This window comes from Schistocerca americana, chromosome 7 (genome assembly GCF_021461395.2).
Source record: "Schistocerca americana isolate TAMUIC-IGC-003095 chromosome 7, iqSchAmer2.1, whole genome shotgun sequence".
Lineage (NCBI taxonomy): Eukaryota > Metazoa > Arthropoda > Insecta > Orthoptera > Acrididae > Schistocerca > Schistocerca americana.
The window spans coordinates 533,956,304-533,975,193 of NC_060125.1; the positions used below are offsets into that span (position 1 = coordinate 533,956,304).

The following is an 18,890-nucleotide window of genomic DNA, read 5'->3' on the forward strand; positions in this document are numbered from 1 at the left end:
CCTGCGGCCAGACCCCTCCTCCGCCGTTGACGCTCGCCACGTCATTATTCAACGACGGTGCGGCAATTTGGGGGGGAGGAGTGTTATATCCTAGCCAGTAATGCCACCCGAGCCCGCTGCCAAAAGGTTGACAGCATCAAAGTCCGGACGCCGTCCGCATAAGCAGCGCCAGCGAGACAGGAAATCGCCGCAAGTCTGCGCGCGCCACCGCTGGCTTCTGGTTTCTTAAGCGCTGGAGTCGCGAGCGCTAGGACAGTTCTGTATTCGCCGCTCAGTTGTATACTCGCCACCGAATTGTGTACTTGCTAGTCAGTTGTGTGTTCATCGCAGCAGAGTTGTTGTTTGTCGTCAGCCGACGCTGACCTATCCGCTCCGACTCGAACTAGACAGATTTCTGTAGACACCGAGTTCACTACTGTGTTTCTGTATCTTTGTTAATAAAGATAAGTACCGACTTTTATTTAATCAGAGTGTTTGGGTTTTCATCTTTCTGTTCACTGTTCCAGCGGACCGGTCGGCCCGCTATTAAAAGTGTGGCGGTGACTCGTAAGCCGTTTCTACAGCGAATTGTTTGTCGCTACGAACACCGCCACAAAAGAGGGTCTTGGAGGATATTACAGAAGATGAGTTCCAGAAATGTTACCATCAATGGCAGAAATGCTGGAAAAAGTATGTGCAATCAGAAGGGAACTACTTTGAAGGAGACAACAGTAAACTTGACTAAAATGGTAAGCAACATTTTTTTTCACATCAGTCTCATTACTTTATTGTCACACCTCATATATCTCTGAGGTCGGTCTGTTGCAAAATTTTGACACATATTTTACGCTGACATATGATGACATTTCTGGAGCCCAAAAATCTACACTGTAGGAATCAGCATGGGTTCCAGAAACAAGGATTGTGTGAATCTCAACTCACTTTGTTGGTCCCCAAGATCCAGAAAGTGGTAGACATGAGTGTCCAGGTTGATGACATATTCCTTGACTTCTGGAAGATGTTTGGTACAGTTGTGCGCTGTTTTCTAATGACCAAAATATGAGCTTACGGGATATAAGACAAGTAGTGTGACTGGACTGAAAAGTTTCTAGCAGACAGAATACCTGCACATCATTCTCAATGAAGAGAAATCTTCAGACATAAGAGTAACTTCAGGCATACTCCAAGGGAGTGTTGTTGGACCATTGCTTTTCACACTATATGTAAATGACTAGTGTATAGCATTGGAAGTTCTGTGAGGCTTTTCATGGATGATGCAGTTGTGTACAGAGAAATTGCAATGGAACATTTTTAGCGAAATGCAGGAAGACATGCAGAGGATCAACACTTGGTGTAATGATTGGCAGTAGACCCTCAACATTAACAAATATAACATATTGCACATATATATGTAGAAAGACCCATTATTGTATGATTACACAATTGCAGATAAATGACTGGAACCAGTCACATCCATAAAATATCTAGGGGTATGCTTAAAAAGTGATTTAAAGTGGAATGACCGGATAAAACTAATCACAAGTAAGGCAGATTCCAGATGGAGATTCATTGGAAGAATCCTCAGGAAATGCAGTCCAGTCACAAAGGAAGCAGCTTACGAAACCATCATTTGACCAGTACCTCAATATTACTTTTCAGTCTGGAATCTGTACTTGAGAGGATTGATAGAGGAAACAGAGAAGATTGAAAGGAGAGTAGGCATTTTGTTACAGATTCATTTCATAGGCTTTGAAGCATCGTGGAGATACTCAGCCAACTCCAGTGCCACAGTGCCAGATGATACAACATAGGCATTCTGCATCATGGTGTGGTTTACTGTCAACATTCTGAGAGCAGATGTTCTTAGAAGAGTTAATCAATATATTGCTTCCTACTATGTATATCTCATGAAAAAACCATGAAGTTAAATTCAAGGGATTCTAACTCACATGGAGGCTTACCAACAATCATTATAATCTGGGATCTATTCACAGCTGGAATAGGAAAAGCACAGTGGCACACAAAGTACCCTCTACCATACTGTAAGGTCACTTGCGAACTATAGAGGTAGATATAGGAATTTGTACACTGAACCAGTATCTTCTGATGGTTGTTGCAGATAGCCCTGGAGATATACAGTGTGTTTGCAAGTTGTTCGAACAACTCTCTAATCCTGAATTGAAAGAAACTGGAAGGCTTCAACCACTAGTCATTTGTTTCCAGTTCAGCCAGTGTTGCCTAACTGACAGTACTGTCTGAGGTATTCTTTGTCTGCTGTGTCACTGTGCTGTACTTCACTCTATTTTGCACTGTTTCCTTTCCTTCTAATAAGTTTACATAATTGTTGCAGTTATGTTCTTTATTAAACATGCCAATACATAAGACAATTTCAGTTTCAGTTATAAACAATATTTAAGTCTTTTTTACATCGGTACATGAATTCTGCTTTTGCTGAAGCATGAAGCGTAAATTAAGGTGCCTGTAATGTTGGAGGCACATGGAGCTTGTTCCCTCCTCCCCTCTTCCCCCACATAGCTCCTCATCCCATGGTGGTCTGTGTGGGGGTTGGGCTTATTTCCTCTGCTCACCACTAAACCCTCAGGTATTTGGCCAACTTACACTTAACACACTATACTTGGCTCAAGCAATTAATTTAAGAGTAATTTTATGGCTTGTTGTTTGTAAGTTGTCATTACTAATTGGGCTACCACAGTGTCTAAGGAATCATATTATTGTGGTTTACTGCAATCTGCAATTTGGTCTTTAGGAATTCAGTATTATTTGAAATGAGTGAATTGCTACTCATCGCACAGAGTATGTATTAAATGGCAGGCGAGGACATTGAAAAGACTGCTAGATGTTATCAGCTGCTGGACTAAGTCCTTGCCAGATACAGCCAAAGCACACATACATTCACAAGTCACATACAGTGCATGAATTATGCATGTGGATATGGATGTGTTTTGGCTACATCTGACAAGAGACTTAGTCTGATAGCCAATAATATCTAGCAGTCTTTTCAATAAGCTTGTCTGCCACTCAATACCCTTTCTGTGTGGTTTGATTTTTCATTATTTATTACACTTATTTGTAAAAATTGGGGCACTTTGTGAGCTCTAATAATGAGAGCATAGTGTATGCTATATGAACTTAGCTAAAAGTGAAATTATTAAAGAAATGTCAGAGGACATAAGATGCTAATTGTCCCAAGAAAAATTCTTAATCAAGTAGCTTCAAATATTGCAGGAAGTTTGTTACCAAACAGAAATTCTGAGTGTATTTTTCCCGTATTTATCAGATTTTGTTTCCTTAAATAGAAATGCAATATTCTTGACACATGTCAAAATGAAAAAAATGTTTTACTTTGATATTTTTTGTATTAGTAGAGAAGGGTCTTTTCAGTTTTTGAAATCTGTGAGTTATATTTAGTCAAGTAATTTTGATAATAAGCAAAATCTGGTGTTTGTAATTCAAATGAAGCCAAGTATACTACTTGAGTCAGAGAGCTACTTTTAGTTTTTGGTGAGGTATCTACTCAAGAGATGAATTCACTAAGCAGATTCAGAAGGACGTAGGTTGCAGTAAGTACTGGGAAATGAAGAAGCTTACTCAGGATAGAGTAGCATGGAGAGCTGCATCAAACCAATCTCAGGACTGAAGACCGCAACAACAACAACATCTACTAGAAAAAAAAAAATCAAAATGCATAGAACAGATGCACATATAGGGTAGAGTGTATCCTGACACACTGTCTAAATAGATGCAGCGACAAGTGCCAACAGTGCAGAATTAGGACAACTACATCAGGCTTTTCTTTTCATGATAATGTCATGAAAACTAAAATCTGTGTCATAATTGTTTCATACTAATTGTTCTGAGAACGGACCTGTCAATGTATTTGTGAGATATTATAATTAATTTTGACTTAACAAATAATGTCCTTTCATACTTCAGTGTTTTTTAATAGGATACTTCAGTCACACATATGATATACGCTCCTGGAAATGGAAAAAAGAACACATTGACACCGGTGTGTCAGACCCACCATACTTGCTCCGGACACTGCGAGAGGGCTGTACAAGCAATGATCACACGCACGGCACAGCGGACACACCAGGAACCGCGGTGTTGGCCGTCGAATGGCGCTAGCTGCGCAGCATTTGTGCACCGCCGCCGTCAGTGTCAGCCAGTTTGCCGTGGCATACGGAGCTCCATCGCAGTCTTTAACACTGGTAGCATGCCGCGACAGCGTGGACGTGAACCGTATGTGCAGTTGACGGACTTTGAGCGAGGGCGTATAGTGGGCATGCGGGAGGCCGGGTGGACGTACCGCCGAATTGCTCAACACGTGGGGCATGAGGTCTCCACAGTACATCGATGTTGTCGCCAGTGGTCGGTGGAAGGTGCACGTGCCCGTCGACCTGGGACCGGACCGCAGCGACGCACGGATGCACGCCAAGACCGTAGGATCCTACGCAGTGCCGTAGGGGACCGCACCGCCGCTTCTCAGCAAATTACGGACACTGTTGCTCCTGGGGTATCGGCGAGGACCATTCGCAACCGTCTCCATGAAGCTGGGCTACGGTCCCGCACACCGTTAGGCCGTCTTCCGCTCACATCCCAACATCGTGCAGCCCGCCTCCAGTGGTGTCGCGACAGGCGTGAATGGAGGGACGAATGGAGACGTGTCGTCTTCAGCGATGAGAGTCGCTTCTGCCTTGGTGCCAATGATTGTCTTATGCGTGTTTGGCGCAGTGCAGGTGAGCGCCACAATCAGGACTGCATAAGACCGAGGCACACAGGGCCAACACCCGGCATCATGGTGTGGGGAGCGATCTCCTACACTGGCCGTACACCACTGGTGATCGTCGAGGGGACACTGAATAGTGCACGGTACATCCAAACCGTCATCGAACCCATCGTTCTACCATTCCTAGACCGGCAAGGGAACTTGCTGTTCCAACAGGACAATGCACGTCCGCATGTATCCCGTGTCACCCAACGTGCTCTAGAAGGTGTAAGTCAACTATCCTGGCCAGCAAGATCTCCGGATCTGTCCCCCATTGAGCATGTTTGGGACTGGATGAAGCGTCGTCTCACGCGGTCTGCACGTCCAGCACGAACGCTGGTCCAACTGAGGCGCCAGGTGGAAATGGCATGGCAAGCCGTTCCACAGGACTACATCCAGCATCGCTACGATCGTCTCCATGGGAGAATAGCAGCCTGCATTGCTGCGAAAGGTGGATATACACTGTACTAGTGCCGACATTGTGCAAGCTCTGTTACCTGTGTCTATGTGCCTGTGGTTCTGTCAGTGTGATCATGTGATGTATCTGACCCCAGGAATGTGTCAATAAAGTTTCCCCTTCCTGGGACAATGAATTCACGGTGTTCTTATTTCAATTTCCAGGAGTGTATATTAATTTTTTCCTTTCCTTAATAAACATATAGAATTTTTTGGTGTATACCTGTCTATTCCTCTTCTTCTTCTTCCTCTTCCTCTTCTTCCTCCTCTTCTTCCTCTTCTTCAACCTCCTCTTCTTCAACCTCCTCCTCTTCAGGCTCAGGTTGGAACTTGGGTTCTTCAATTTCCTCATCTTCATCAACAGGCTTCACTTCCTCTTCCTCGGGGCTGTCTGGGTCTCCCTTCTTCTTGCCTGGCCTCTCACCAAACCATTTGGGCAGCTTGGCTGTGGGGATAATGCTTTGCATTATGATTTCAATAATTAATGCCAAAATAGCTGACTAGAACAAACCGTGTTTTGGCCAAGAATATTTGTAAATATTATGACAGTGATTCAGTAAGTGAAGTTTACAAGCTGTAACAATGTAAATTTATTCAGATGTTACCTGTGAATAACAGAATGCCCTGATAGATATTGCATCTTCAAATTGTTGCATTTTAGCAGGAAAGAAGTAAGTGTTAAACACTTGACTACCTAAAAGTCATCTAGCTTATTTTATGCATTACTCAAGGATTACATGCTGTCAGGCACACTGACAGTCCAGCTATGGAGACAGCTTGACTAGTGCAGTTAGTAGTACATTGCTTGGAAAGGGCAGGGACATGGATTCCAGTCATTGTGTGACACACTATTGTAACTTGTTGCAATGATGAGTACATACCACTGTTTTTTTCTTATTTCATAGGTATTACCTCCGATAACTATTTTAGTCTGTCATAAAACCTAGCACAGTCATTACATTTCCACTGAGGGGAATTAGCAATAAACATCACACCATCATCATCCTCATTTCCCCTCTATCCAGCATCTGGTTGGGATGGGGTATCAATGGTACTTCACTACTTTTCTGTCTTTTCACCATTCTTCTTCCACAGTTTGGTTCCATAGCAGGTTTCTCCTCCTTAAACTCATCTCTATTGTATCAATCCATCTTGTTCTCGGTCTTCCTCTTGGCCTCTTGCCCTCAATCTTCAACTCTATCATTCTTCTTAGTATTCTTCCATCTCCCACCCTCTTCACATGCCCAAAACATTTTAATCTATTCTTTTCAATTTTCTCAGTCAACTTCTCCACTCCAGTTACCTTCCTAACATCTTCATGAACGGCTGCAGTGGCCAAGCAGTTCTACACGCTTCAGTCATGCCTCAGGCATGGATGTGTGTGATGTCGTTAGGTTAGTTAGGTTTAAGTAGTTCTAAGTTCTAGGGAACTGATGGGACCTCAGATGTTAAGTCCCATAGTGGTTAGAGCCATTTGAACCATTTTGAACATCTTCATTTTTCACTCTGTCTCTCCTAGTCTTCCCTAGCATACTTCTCATAACTTCATTTCACTGGATTGTATTTCACTCTCCTCTCTTCTGGTCATAGTCCAAGTCTCTGAGCCATAAATTAGTATGGGTGTGAAGTAAGTCTTGTGTAGCACCAGCTCGCACCTCATTAGCACTTCCCATCCCCACACCAAGCCCCTCACACACTGGTAAAATGTACTGCTCTGATGTATTCTTTTGCTGATTTCTGTCTCCAAATGAGCATTCCCCATTAATACACTTCCCAAATATTTAAAGTTGTCCACTATTTCAATATCCTGTCCCTTAACATGAATTTGTCCCTTGCCCTCTCTATCCCCTCTGGTTACCACCATGGTCTCACTTTTCTCCACACTAAATCTCATTCCATATTTCTTGACCTTATCATGTGGATGGCTATTTATTTTTGTACCTCCTTACTGCTTGTTCCCCACATCACAATATCATCAGCAAATATTAACAGCTTCATCCTCATCCTCTATGGGCTTCTTTCACCTCTTTGACTATTACATCCATCACCATTATAATTAGTAGTGATGATATCACACTTCCTTGTCTTAGTCCCATAACATTCTTAAACCATTCAGATCTTCCAACTGGTGTCTGCACACAAGTAGAGCTTTTTTCATACATTGCCTGGATGACTTCAAGTGTTTGCTTTCCAACTCACTTTTTCTTCAAGGTTGCCCATGCCTTTTCCCTGGGAAGACTGTCATATGCTTTCACTATGTCGAGAAAGGTCATCACCAGATTTTTCATCTCATCAAACTACAAAATACTGTGAACTGTTTAATGTTCTTTGGTAACATGCTTTTAAATTTCCCAGAAAAAGAAAAAATGAATTCTGTGTCTAACTTGGTACAATATTTCATTGTTAACTGCATTCTTTCTTCATGTCATCACATCTTGTAAACATGAACAATGACTTACTTAACACACTATAAGTTATCTCAGTAGTCAGTGTGGAATGCATTGTTTTTAACCCAGATGCAAAGTCCCCAGTGAGATGCTACACTAAATAGCATGGATGAAATCAGAGTTGTTGATCACCCTCATACATCAGTGCTACACAGAGTCTGATGTTGGTTCTTGACTATCAGAGCTGTGCCATTCTCAATGCCTACACAGTTGTTATTGCAGCTAGTGTTCCAGTTCTGCACATTTTTTTCATTTGATGTAATATTACCTCTCTATTCATCAACAAATAGGCAGTAAACTATACCAAGTGAGGCAATCTTTGGATGTGTAAGGTTGACCACATTGCAAATCCTATTTTTGTAAGTTCTGTCATCTTATGGATTGAGTGTCAAAAGATTAAAACATCAGTTGGTGTTTGTGAGTAATTTTTATTAAATTATGTGTCATAAAGTTATTCTCCTCTGCATAACAAATACTTTATAATAACTACTATTAGGAGTGCTGAAATAAGAACTGTGTTATGTAATTTAACCTTGTTCATAACAACTAAGAGCCTTTAAGGCTGTTCATTAGATTAGGAATAAATAACAGTTATAATTCCTAGTGATGTGTTTATTCAGTGTATTCCTTATAACTGAAGAATCAACAGTTCCTCTCTGATAGTTTTCTTTGTTTGATTTTCTTTTTTCTTTCTTCCCATAAACCTTTTAAATGTATCATTATCATCTCATAAATAATTATGATATAGGAGGGAAGCTATTTATTCTAGAAGACCTTGATTACTTGATTGTCTCTATATTAGTTATTGGCTCTCAAGTGTGACATCAAACACTGATTTATAATTGGGGGAAAATACTGCCGTTTCATTTTGTGGACATATTTTTATGGGACGTAATACTTTTAATGAATATTTCCATATGCTTTACCAAGAATTTTCAAGGCATACTATACCTTTCGGTTTCTTCTTTGTCATAGATGTCTTTATAAGTATTACTCACAGCTTTTAGGGAATAGTTGCTGATATGTTTGTAAACCAGGCAGTAAAAATTGAAATTTTATGATCTGCATCTGCACCCAAAATCTGCATATTAATCACATTTGCTGCTGTCCTGTAAACTAAGCCGTTCAGTGAACAATGGAACAAATTTCTAAGATTATTCCTATTGTAAATGTTTGTAGTTTGAAAACATTATGTACCTGTAGGAAAACTGTAATCTTGTTCATCAAGAGACTACATAAGAGCTCATTAAAAATAGTAGCCATTAGGAAGCAGCCAGCAAAAGTTACCAGCTATTGTTTGTCAAGGCCTTCTGTGTTTATTTTATGAGATGATGGAAAATGCAGGATGGAATAATAACTATATTATGAAAAGGATAGTTGCTACTCACCATCTAGTGGAGATGCTGAGTCGTAGTTAGGCCTATCGGTGTCTCAGCATCTCCACTATGTGGTGAGTAGGAACTATCCTCTTCACAATATTGTCATTTTGTCAGATGAAATTGATTATAATATGACACAATCCAAGGAGTTAAATAAAGCTAAACAAACAGTGTGACTGCTACCTTTGATTATTTTTCTAGAACCTACAACATAGCAATCTTAAAATGAAGTTCTGCACAATGATAAAATGCCCCCATGGAGGGCAACCTGATAAAATAATCATTATACTGCATTGTTACAAAATATTTTTCAGCTACATTTATCAAAATTCGATATTATGTGAAATAATTTAACAGTAAATTGCATAGAAAACAAAACTTATACAGTCCCACATTCAGCTTGACATTATTACTATAAAAGCACATTAAGTTATAACATGCATTCAAGGAAAGAAATCTGGAGTATTGTGATTCAAGTTATAAGTTAAAAACAGCAAAAATTCTCTCACATTTCAGTTGCAGTGGTACGAAAAAACAAACTGAGGAAGATCAGTCATTTGGGCACAACATACTCACACATTATAACAAAACTAAAGAAAAATTGGCTCAAAATACTGATCTTGGTTTTAGAACCTTTTCACTGAGAAGAATGACATATTAGGAAGTTATAATCATCAGTATTAGTCTTAAGATAATAGTTTTAGTTTCTGTCATTAAGTGAATATTTCAGTTTACTCCTGATGACAGCAGATTATAACTGTGGTAGTTTATTTCACTGCGGGATCTAATGTACTTAAAGGAAGACAATGACTCCTAAAACAACATAGTTCAACCATATTTACAGTTTGAATCATTGCAAATCTTGGTGAGAGGCAAATCAGTGAGTTGACAAATTTTACATATTTTCATTCAATAACGTGATATAGAATAACTTCCTGGGGTAACTCATCATTAAGAAAGAAAGTCTCCAACTCTCAAGAATGTGCTGTTAAGAATAATATGTGGTTCTCACCCACAGTCATCTTATAGACATATATTTAAGGAATTAGGCATTACATTTTGGTTCTGTTTGCATTTGTGATTAGGTGCAATCTGCTGGTTCATTACTTATCATGAACTACAGTTTTATATTTTTATTTCCCCTGTAATGATATGTTTGAGTGTGCAGATGATATCATTTGTACATACATTTCCACAGTTTGGAAATGTTTCCAGTTGTTACAGTAAATAATTTGCATTGACACATATAGTACTGGTAGTATTCTTTCCATCTTAGCTCAGTTACCTCACAGACTGTAAGACCAAAGAAAAGGAATATTTCTTCAGAAAATAAATGATTGGAATATTTATGAGACAAATTATCATTTGTCTGGAAAAGCCCCTGTTGATCAGCTAATTATGAACAATTGGGGGTCCTAAAGTTTAATTCTGTGCAATGTAGTCATGTCGTAAGAATCTTTCCAGTCACAGAGTTGTTTCAGTTGTTCTAATTTAAGCATTCATTATTAATAACCATCTGTAACAATCATCTTATACTATCTAGTTCACAAGATGAACCTGCACTTCAGAATTCCTTTTTCTCAACTACTCACTCTGTGAAGCATAAATCTGCTCCCCAAACAAGAAACATCATACATTAACAATATATTCACAAGACTTACGCAAATGAGTGGCATTCTATTTTTAAAATTTTCACTGAGCGAATGAAAATAATTCATCAGCTATATGTGACGAGCACCTTCAGTTGTGCTTATCTCCCCAAAATGTATCAGTGTTTACAGCAGAGATAGTACCCATCATCATGTCAAGCATCTAGGACTGCAGCGAGATGCGTACCACATCGGACTTGGGAAGTGTACTGGCTCTTAACACCCCAGAAGTATGGAGGAACAACATTCATTTTAAGAACATAATACAAAATGTGGTTGAGCTATAGAAGTATGAAAATTCACTGAACTTTCTCTGGATACCACCTTACCCAGACACCCAACAAAATGGGTCTTGGACCTTCTCGCAAATGATGTACTATACAACACACAGTTGTTTTACCATGATTTCAATGTATCCAACAACATCCCTGAAATTTTAATATGTGAAAAGAGGAGTGGAAAGAAATATAGTGTTGCAGAGATAATGCCATAATTTGCAACCCATACCCTCTAAAGATCATGGTTTACAGATTTAGCATTTGCTAAACTGCACCTAATGTCCATCAAGACAACTTTCCTAGTCACTTTCATAGAGTAGGCATCAGAGACTCCCCTATTCTTTCCTCTGACTACTGCAGAAGATGATATAAATCGTGTATTCTCTTTGTCTGAAGAATACCACAACCAGCAACTCAATTTGTGCAAGAGACTAAGCATATTGAAACACCAGCTGACCACTAGTATCACCACTATCCTTGCACTGCACTACAAAAAAGACTGAAGAAAATCATCATAGACTTTTAAGAGATTGTAACCTTGAGTGCCTTGTCTCATGGAGAGATTCTGTAGCATTCCCTGGGCTATGGATTAAGTGATAGTATTTTGTCTGCAGGTTGTTTAATGTCGTCTTGTGGAAGTCATCAAATAACCAGAAGATACTGTAGCAGTTTCACTAAAGTTAGAGTGTTTTATTTGTATTATTCCTTACCTTTTTTTATAATCTAAAAGAACTGTATTAGTTGTCAGTGAAAAAGATGTTATTATTAACTGTGTGCTCTGAATGTTCTGACAAGACCATTTTTTAATGTTAAGATTCTATATAAGGGACTGTTAAACTACAATATAAAACACATTGTCTGATAATGTTAACCTGACAAGGGGCAACTTATAGAACTAAGAAATTTGTAGTTCATTTTTCTCAGTATTCGGAATATATAATCTTAAATGATTACCATGTATTATCAACATTGCTCTTGAGTTTATTGTGACGTGTATAGATTTTTGCGCAGAAAAAAAATTCCCGGTGGATAAAAACATTACTTGAAATATGAAAGAAAGCAAAAATTTTAAATCAGTTTTAGCAGTTTGCTTTTTTCAATGAATGTGATTTGTAAACTACAAAGTTATTTGATATAATGTAACATTTTAGTGTTAACTAATTTTCAAATAAAATGCTTTGCTGTCATTTGAATTTGGTATTTACTATTAAAACATCACAATGAATCTATATGCAAGTGTTTGTTAAGAGTGAAGCATAGGCTCCTGAGAAAGCTCTACTGATATAGTTGTTTTAAGAAAGAGTTAACTGCTAATTAACTGCAAGTTTAATTTTGTTGCTTTTTTCCTATGCCAAGCTACTGCAAAAACATATTAAAATCACAAAAAAATGTTACCTCCATTGTAAAAATTTTTCTTGAACATAACTTACATTTTTGTCTTGAATCAAATTCGGTAGCCTTATCAGTCCACTGCTTCTCCAGGACTTCTTTGTTTTGTTCAGCTAAACCCTGAAGGGGAAGACCAAGCAGCCACGCATTGTATTAAATGGGAGCACACAATCAGTCATACAAATGCATCAGGAGTCAGATATGTTAGTTTTGCTGTGTTGTCATTCTTCCACAGAGAGATGGCAATACGAGTTTGCAACCGGTGCTGTTCTTAAAAAAAGAAATTAATTAAATCAAAGTGAAAAGACATTGCACGTGCACATGCTGTACGGTTTCATAAGGACCCACAGATGCAACCTGTTAGCTTTCACGTCATCGGCAGGGAAAGAGAACTATATAGGCTGTAGTTACAACAAAAAAGATCAATTTTGATGGCACAATTATTCATCTGTGTTATGTGCCAAAACAGTGAAATGAACAAGGTAATGAATTTAACAACTCTCTTTAGACGAGAATGTGGTTATTTATCCAGGTTTAGTAATTACAGAGAAGAAATATAGTGAATTATTTTCTATGTTATGTTTTTTGTTATTCTTTACTTTGAATTAAGGCAAAAAATAGGAAAGAGTATTGTTTGAAATCAGAGGAGCAAAAATCTTCTTTTAGCTTGCAGATAAAGGAACATAAACAAATATGAATAAATATCTGCAATAAATTGCTTTTCCAGAGCTTTTGAATCATTTGTTCTTTTGAGAAATTGATAGAACTGAGATTCATGCAGTCATTCATTCAATTGAAGGATGAATTGATTAGCAAATTCATCTTTAGCTGCTTATGTAGAAACTTCAAACAAGAAACTGATAAATTCTAAATATTATACAGGTTGGTTTCCTTTTCTGAAAGAATACTTTTGACATTCTGGTCCAAGCTGCCAGAGTTGATGGTCATGTGTGGATGAAATATGCATGTTTGTGTGAATGAATGGGTGTGCATGTTTCTCTTTCTTTTTCTGACGAAAGCTGTGGCTGAAAGCTCATGTGTAAGTGTCTTTTAATTGCGCCTGTCTGCAGCTTAACATTTCATTTTTATGGTATGTAGCACTCTATCTTTTCCATATGTTGTTAATATTAACTTTCGTTAATCTTCAAGTAGTGACCATTCTCCACTATACAAGTGTTTGTCACCAAAAATGTGAACATAAACTTCTGACGAATGACCACAACATTATTTTCTGCATTCATATGCTGCTGATAGTGTTCAGTGTTACTCAAAATCCTCCAGAATGAAAAGAACTGTAAATATTTATTACTGATCTGAATTTTCAGTTCTCATGTTGCAATGAACAAAGATTTGTAAAGGGTTGCAGTAAGCAGTCATATAATTCTCTTTAACTTTATGGACAATTAAGTGTTGTGTTAGTGTTATCACATTTTAATAAATATTTAACTGTTATTTGACTGTAAGTCATGAAATAGCAAACAATCTCGTAAAGGTCCAGCCATATATTCTGTGGAAGAATATCCTAAGGGAATAAACACAGGTATAATAAATAACATATTACATCAGTGCAGTAATACACATCTCTAGGAGATATCGGCAGGCCTGTTGCTTTGTCCCAGCAGTGAGGTGCCTGAGGTAGGGAAAAACAAGCAGCAAAAAATGCAGTTCTCTGTGGCTGGAACCACCTCACTACTTACTCTTGCTTCTCTTGGTAAACACTTCGTACTTCTCTTTCCAAAGTTTCTCATTTACCTCAGAGCTTAATGTGGCCCAACCCTGCATGAGGACAGGAATAAATGTTATACTAAGCAAGAAAAATGTGTGTTTTTTTTCATTACAGTTTCTTCCATGAAGAAAACTGCAGCTAGATATGTGCCTTTTGTTTTGAAAGTGGTAGTAAGAAATGGTACAAAAGAGGTAAAAATGCGGTTGTCAAAAGCATGAAGTCTGACATCTGATAAGAAATAGAAATTAATGTGATTAAGATCCACAGTAAAGGCCACACACAATTAACAAGGAAAATAATATTATGAAAGTGGAAGTACAATGTATAGAAATGCAAGAAAATAAGCAAGATGTCTTCATGACATCAATGGTGTTTGAAAGTTAAGCAATATATTCGTGAAATAAATAAATGGTTTTTAGCCATTGGCACGCATATTTATTTAAACAATATTAGAGTCCACCAGCTGCAGATAACACAGTGTGTGCAAAGTCAGGTAACCAAGTCTAGCAGTTTAGAAAAATAAGTTAAAGATTGCAAAAATTGAGAGATACCATTAAATGTAACTAAAATTCTGGTTAGCTATTTTAGACTTATGTCTGTGTGCCAAAGGGAACTGAGTAATATTGTAATACTAACACCAGGGTTTATACAAAAGGTTTACTGGTTAAGATACCTCCCAGTTCATTTACTTTGTTTTGTATTGTGTGTATTTCACAGCACTGTGAGCACACTAAAACTATGTATTCAATATGCCTGATAACTCAAGCACCGCTGATCTTGATTTGCAGGATAGCACTTGTAGGCCATGTTCCCAAGTTAGCCACCCATTTGTTAATGCCACACAGATGACAGTTTTTCTTTCTATGTCTAAACTACAGACAAGAAAGTTAAAAATGAAAAAAAAAAAATCAAACAGGGATAGATATGTAGAGAAAAATCACACTTGCCTAGCAATAAATGTCTGTACATGACCATCAAAGAGAGCAAAAAGTAAATGATGTGTTTTCACTTAAAAAAAAAAAGAACATTAAAAAGAAAAATTAATTAAAACATTTACAAACATTTATAATGAATACTTCTCAAGAAGATACCATGATTTTTTTAAAAAAATAACGGCTTCAGATAAAAGAACTCTATTTCTCCCCATTCCTTCTTTTGCTCTGTCTCATGATTTTGCGTTTACTTTTTACTTTTCTATTCACATAACCCTGATTTTTAACATATTTCATTACCACTGTTTTTCCCTTAGATTACTTTTGACTCCTACATTATTATGAGCTTTTTATGTTTCAGTTTCTCAAACTGACAGTTGTGAGAAAATGCTGGTAAAATGCAAAAGATACAGCAAGCAATAGAGTGGTTTGCAACTCCTTTTGGAGGTACTATGTTCAGATGGGAATTAAAGGATATAGTGAAACAAGATTTATTGCTTTACTGTATGTATTAGTGTTAATGGCTTATTATGTTTAATTTTTTATCTGTCTTTGTCATTTACATCTCTCTCTTTTATATTATGTTGAGTATATATTAAAAATGTCTTAATTCTTTCAAATTTAATATTGCATAAATGACTCCCATTACTTTATCTTTGTTTTGTATTGGACTGGGACATGTGCCTAGATGCAAATAAGGAGTTTAGAGGCACCATTTTTCTCACTGTTATCGTTTTTCCATTGAAATATGCATCTGGTTAATATACAGTATCCTTTGCTTTTTTTGGGCATATGGTGCCAGAATTGAATGGTTTATATTTTTTTCTTGTACCATAATTTGCATTTTATGCCTGCTGTGGCTGACAGACTTCTTTTTATATCAACCTTCAGTGTATGAGGGAGCTGTGAAGTTCTTGTTGCCAGAAAAATTACTTCAGAAGATAATGAGAACAACAAGAGACTACCAATGTTATTGGATGTTGATTGGTTAATTAATAAAGACATTTTTACCATTCTTTATAAACATTTTCTCATATTTAGCTCAAAATAAAATCAGACATTGTACTCTTTTTCTTTAGTTACATACAATATGTGTGATTTCTGCAACTATTTAAATGTTTCAAAATGTGGTTTCATGAGCAATGACTGTTGATTGTCTTTCAACTTACTTGGAGGGTGTGTGTAAGATGTAATACATAAGGAATGTAGATTGTTTACAAATGAGGAATTGAAAGTCTTACCCCTTCAAAGAGCTTCTTCTTGTCGTCATATGATCTTGTATCAACACGGCGCTCATACTTTGAAGCAACCTGGATTTTAGGCTGTGAAAGTGATGAAATTAAGAAAATGAAAAATTAATATAATCTACGATACTGAAGAATAAGTACAAAAGAAGACTACTATTTGAAAATATAAAGATAATACTATTTATCATCCTTAAATACTTCATTATAATGATACAGATAAAAAGAATGGTCTGTAGAAAAATCTTCCTCACAAGAGATCTACTTCTAAAATACAGGGTGATTCAAAAAGAATACCACAACTTTAGGAATTTAAAACTCTGCAACAACAAAAGGCAGAGCTAAGCACTATCTGTCGGCGAATTAAGGGAGCTATAAAGTTTCATTTAGTTGTACATTTGTTTGCTTGAGGCGCTGTTGACTAGGCGTCAGCGTCACCTTTCTTCGAAGGTGCTACTGTAACTGGACTACAGTATCTGGAGATGTTAGAGAATTGGCTGTTCCCTCAGCTCGAACAAGAAGCACAACAATTCATATTTCAGCAGGATGGAGCGCCACCACATTGGCACTTATCTGTCCGTAACTACCTGAACGTCAACTACCCGAGGCGATGGATCGGCCGCCAGGCAGCCCGTGACAGAGCACTTCATCACTGGCCTCCAAGAAGCCCTGATCTTACCCCCTGCGATTTTTTCTTATGGGGTTATGTTAAGGATATGGTGTTTTGGCCACCTCTCCCAGTCACCATTGATGATTTGAAACGAGAAATAACAGCAGCTATCCAAACTGTTGTGCCTGATATGCTACAGAGAGTGTGGAACGAGTTGGAGTATCGGGTTGATATTGCTCGAGTGTCTGGAGGGGGCCATATTGAACATCTCTGAACTTGTTTTTGAGTGAAAAAAAACCTTTTTAAATACTCTTTGTAATGATGTATAACAGAAGGTTATATTATGTTTCTTTCATTAAATACACATTTTTAAAGTTGTGGTATTCTTTTTGAATCACCCTGTATTTTGAGAGTAGTCTTGTGATTAAACATCCAAGAAAATGTATTGAAAATATAATTTTATGGTTGAAAGAGTGGTTGGCCAGTTAAAGTTTTTCCTACCATACAATAGTAAGAAAAATAAGTTTAAAGTGAAGTGGCTTTTGATACTTACTGGGTACTTTCCAGTCAGTGCTCTGAAAATTGAGAGAGAGAAGTGGAATAATTAGTAAAGGTTTATTCATGTCATCACATAATCCTGTAAACATAAATCTCTATGAATGGTTCTGAGAATTAGAATATACTTGGCAGTATGAATAACAGGTTAGGGGATATTAAATTGTCTTATTTACTCAAAGAATACAAATAATACTGTGTGCGGTAAGAATTCATGAATGTAACTGCAGGTACACTTACTCTGGATCCAGACCCTTCTTCATAGCTTTGTGCCTAAGCTGCTGCTTCTGCCTCTCCTTCAGTTCTTTCAGCTGCAAGACAAAATCATGCAGTTGTGTTGGATTATACATTTCTTATTAGAGATATAACCTGAATAATGGGAAATATATCATGAACAAATTATGTAGAGGTAAAAACATTCATGTAACTATCATCAAGCTACTGATTTTTATTTGTGTACTTATCATGTGTATTTTCAATTGTGAAATGTTCATTTAGTTGAACTCACGTCATAGTCCTGCCTCTTCTGCCTTTCTTCGAGGTCATATTTCTCTGTTTCAAGCTTTACAATACTTTCCCACAGTTCTGTTGCTTTTGCACGCAGCTTATCTAGACTGAGCCCGTCAATATCAAGAGGCTTGATGCGAATGCTCAGGGAGATTCTCTTCTCTTCCTCCAACTGTTCCTTGGTCTTGTTTCTCTCCAATTGTGCAGATGACATGTTGAACTGTTGAAAAGGAAGAAGTCATATAGATTATAAACTCACAAATCTTCTCTTTTGTTATACATTTGCATTATTTATACATCTATAAGTATGTTATTTTATGATAATGGAAAAATCCAAAATTGAAGTAATTTTGATAGTATAAAATCTACAAATATAATTAGTAGTAGATCAAGTACTTCTAACTTATCATAAAAACATGTCCAGTTACAAGTAGTTATCAAGTTTTAGAATGGAACATTCACTCTGCAGTCAGATATGATAGGGTGGTAATATTCTTGACACGTTAAATTTGTAGGCCTATCTAGACAATGATCTGCTATCTGAAACAAAGACTGATTCACATCTATGGCCTTCCTCTACATACCACTATGAAGTGTATGGCAGAGGGTACTTCCCACTATACAAGTTAGTAGGACTTCCCATTCCATTTGTCAATGGAGCATGTGAAAAATATTTGCTTAAACACCTCTGTATGCACAGTAATTAGTCTTACCTTGTCTTTATGACTGATACAGTAGTGAAACATGGGGCAGGGGTTGTATTATATGCCGGCCGGAGTGGCTGAGCAGTTCTAGGCACTACAGTCTGGAACTGCGTGACCGCTGTGGTTGCAGGTTCGAATCCTGCCTTGGGCATGGATGTGTGTGATGTCCTTAGGTTAGTTAGGTTTAAGTAGTTCTAAGTTCTATGGGACTGATGACCTCAGCAGTTAAGTCCCATAGTGCTCAGA

At 37.6% G+C, this 18,890-nt stretch overlaps 1 protein-coding gene across 2 annotated transcripts in view; it reads right to left on the reverse strand.

The window, feature by feature from the left end:
• LOC124621769 (troponin T) overlaps nt 1–18,890 on the reverse strand; it is an 83,669-nt gene that overhangs the window by 8,609 nt on the left and 56,170 nt on the right. The window contains exons 9-14 of one of the 2 annotated variants that reach the window (XM_047147199.1): nt 17,942–18,160; nt 17,674–17,744; nt 17,432–17,453; nt 16,266–16,346; nt 12,408–12,486; nt 5,448–5,669 (exon numbers count right to left, since the gene is read on the reverse strand). In XM_047147199.1, the coding sequence (XP_047003155.1) occupies nt 5,452–5,669; nt 12,408–12,486; nt 16,266–16,346; nt 17,432–17,453; nt 17,674–17,744; nt 17,942–18,160 (690 nt within the window). In that variant the 3' untranslated portion in view covers nt 5,448–5,451. Of the gene's footprint in view, nt 1–5,447; nt 5,670–12,407; nt 12,487–14,063; nt 14,143–16,265; nt 16,347–17,431; nt 17,454–17,673; nt 17,745–17,941; nt 18,161–18,890 lie in introns of both variants that reach the window. The other variant, XM_047147200.1, reaches the window with a different exon arrangement.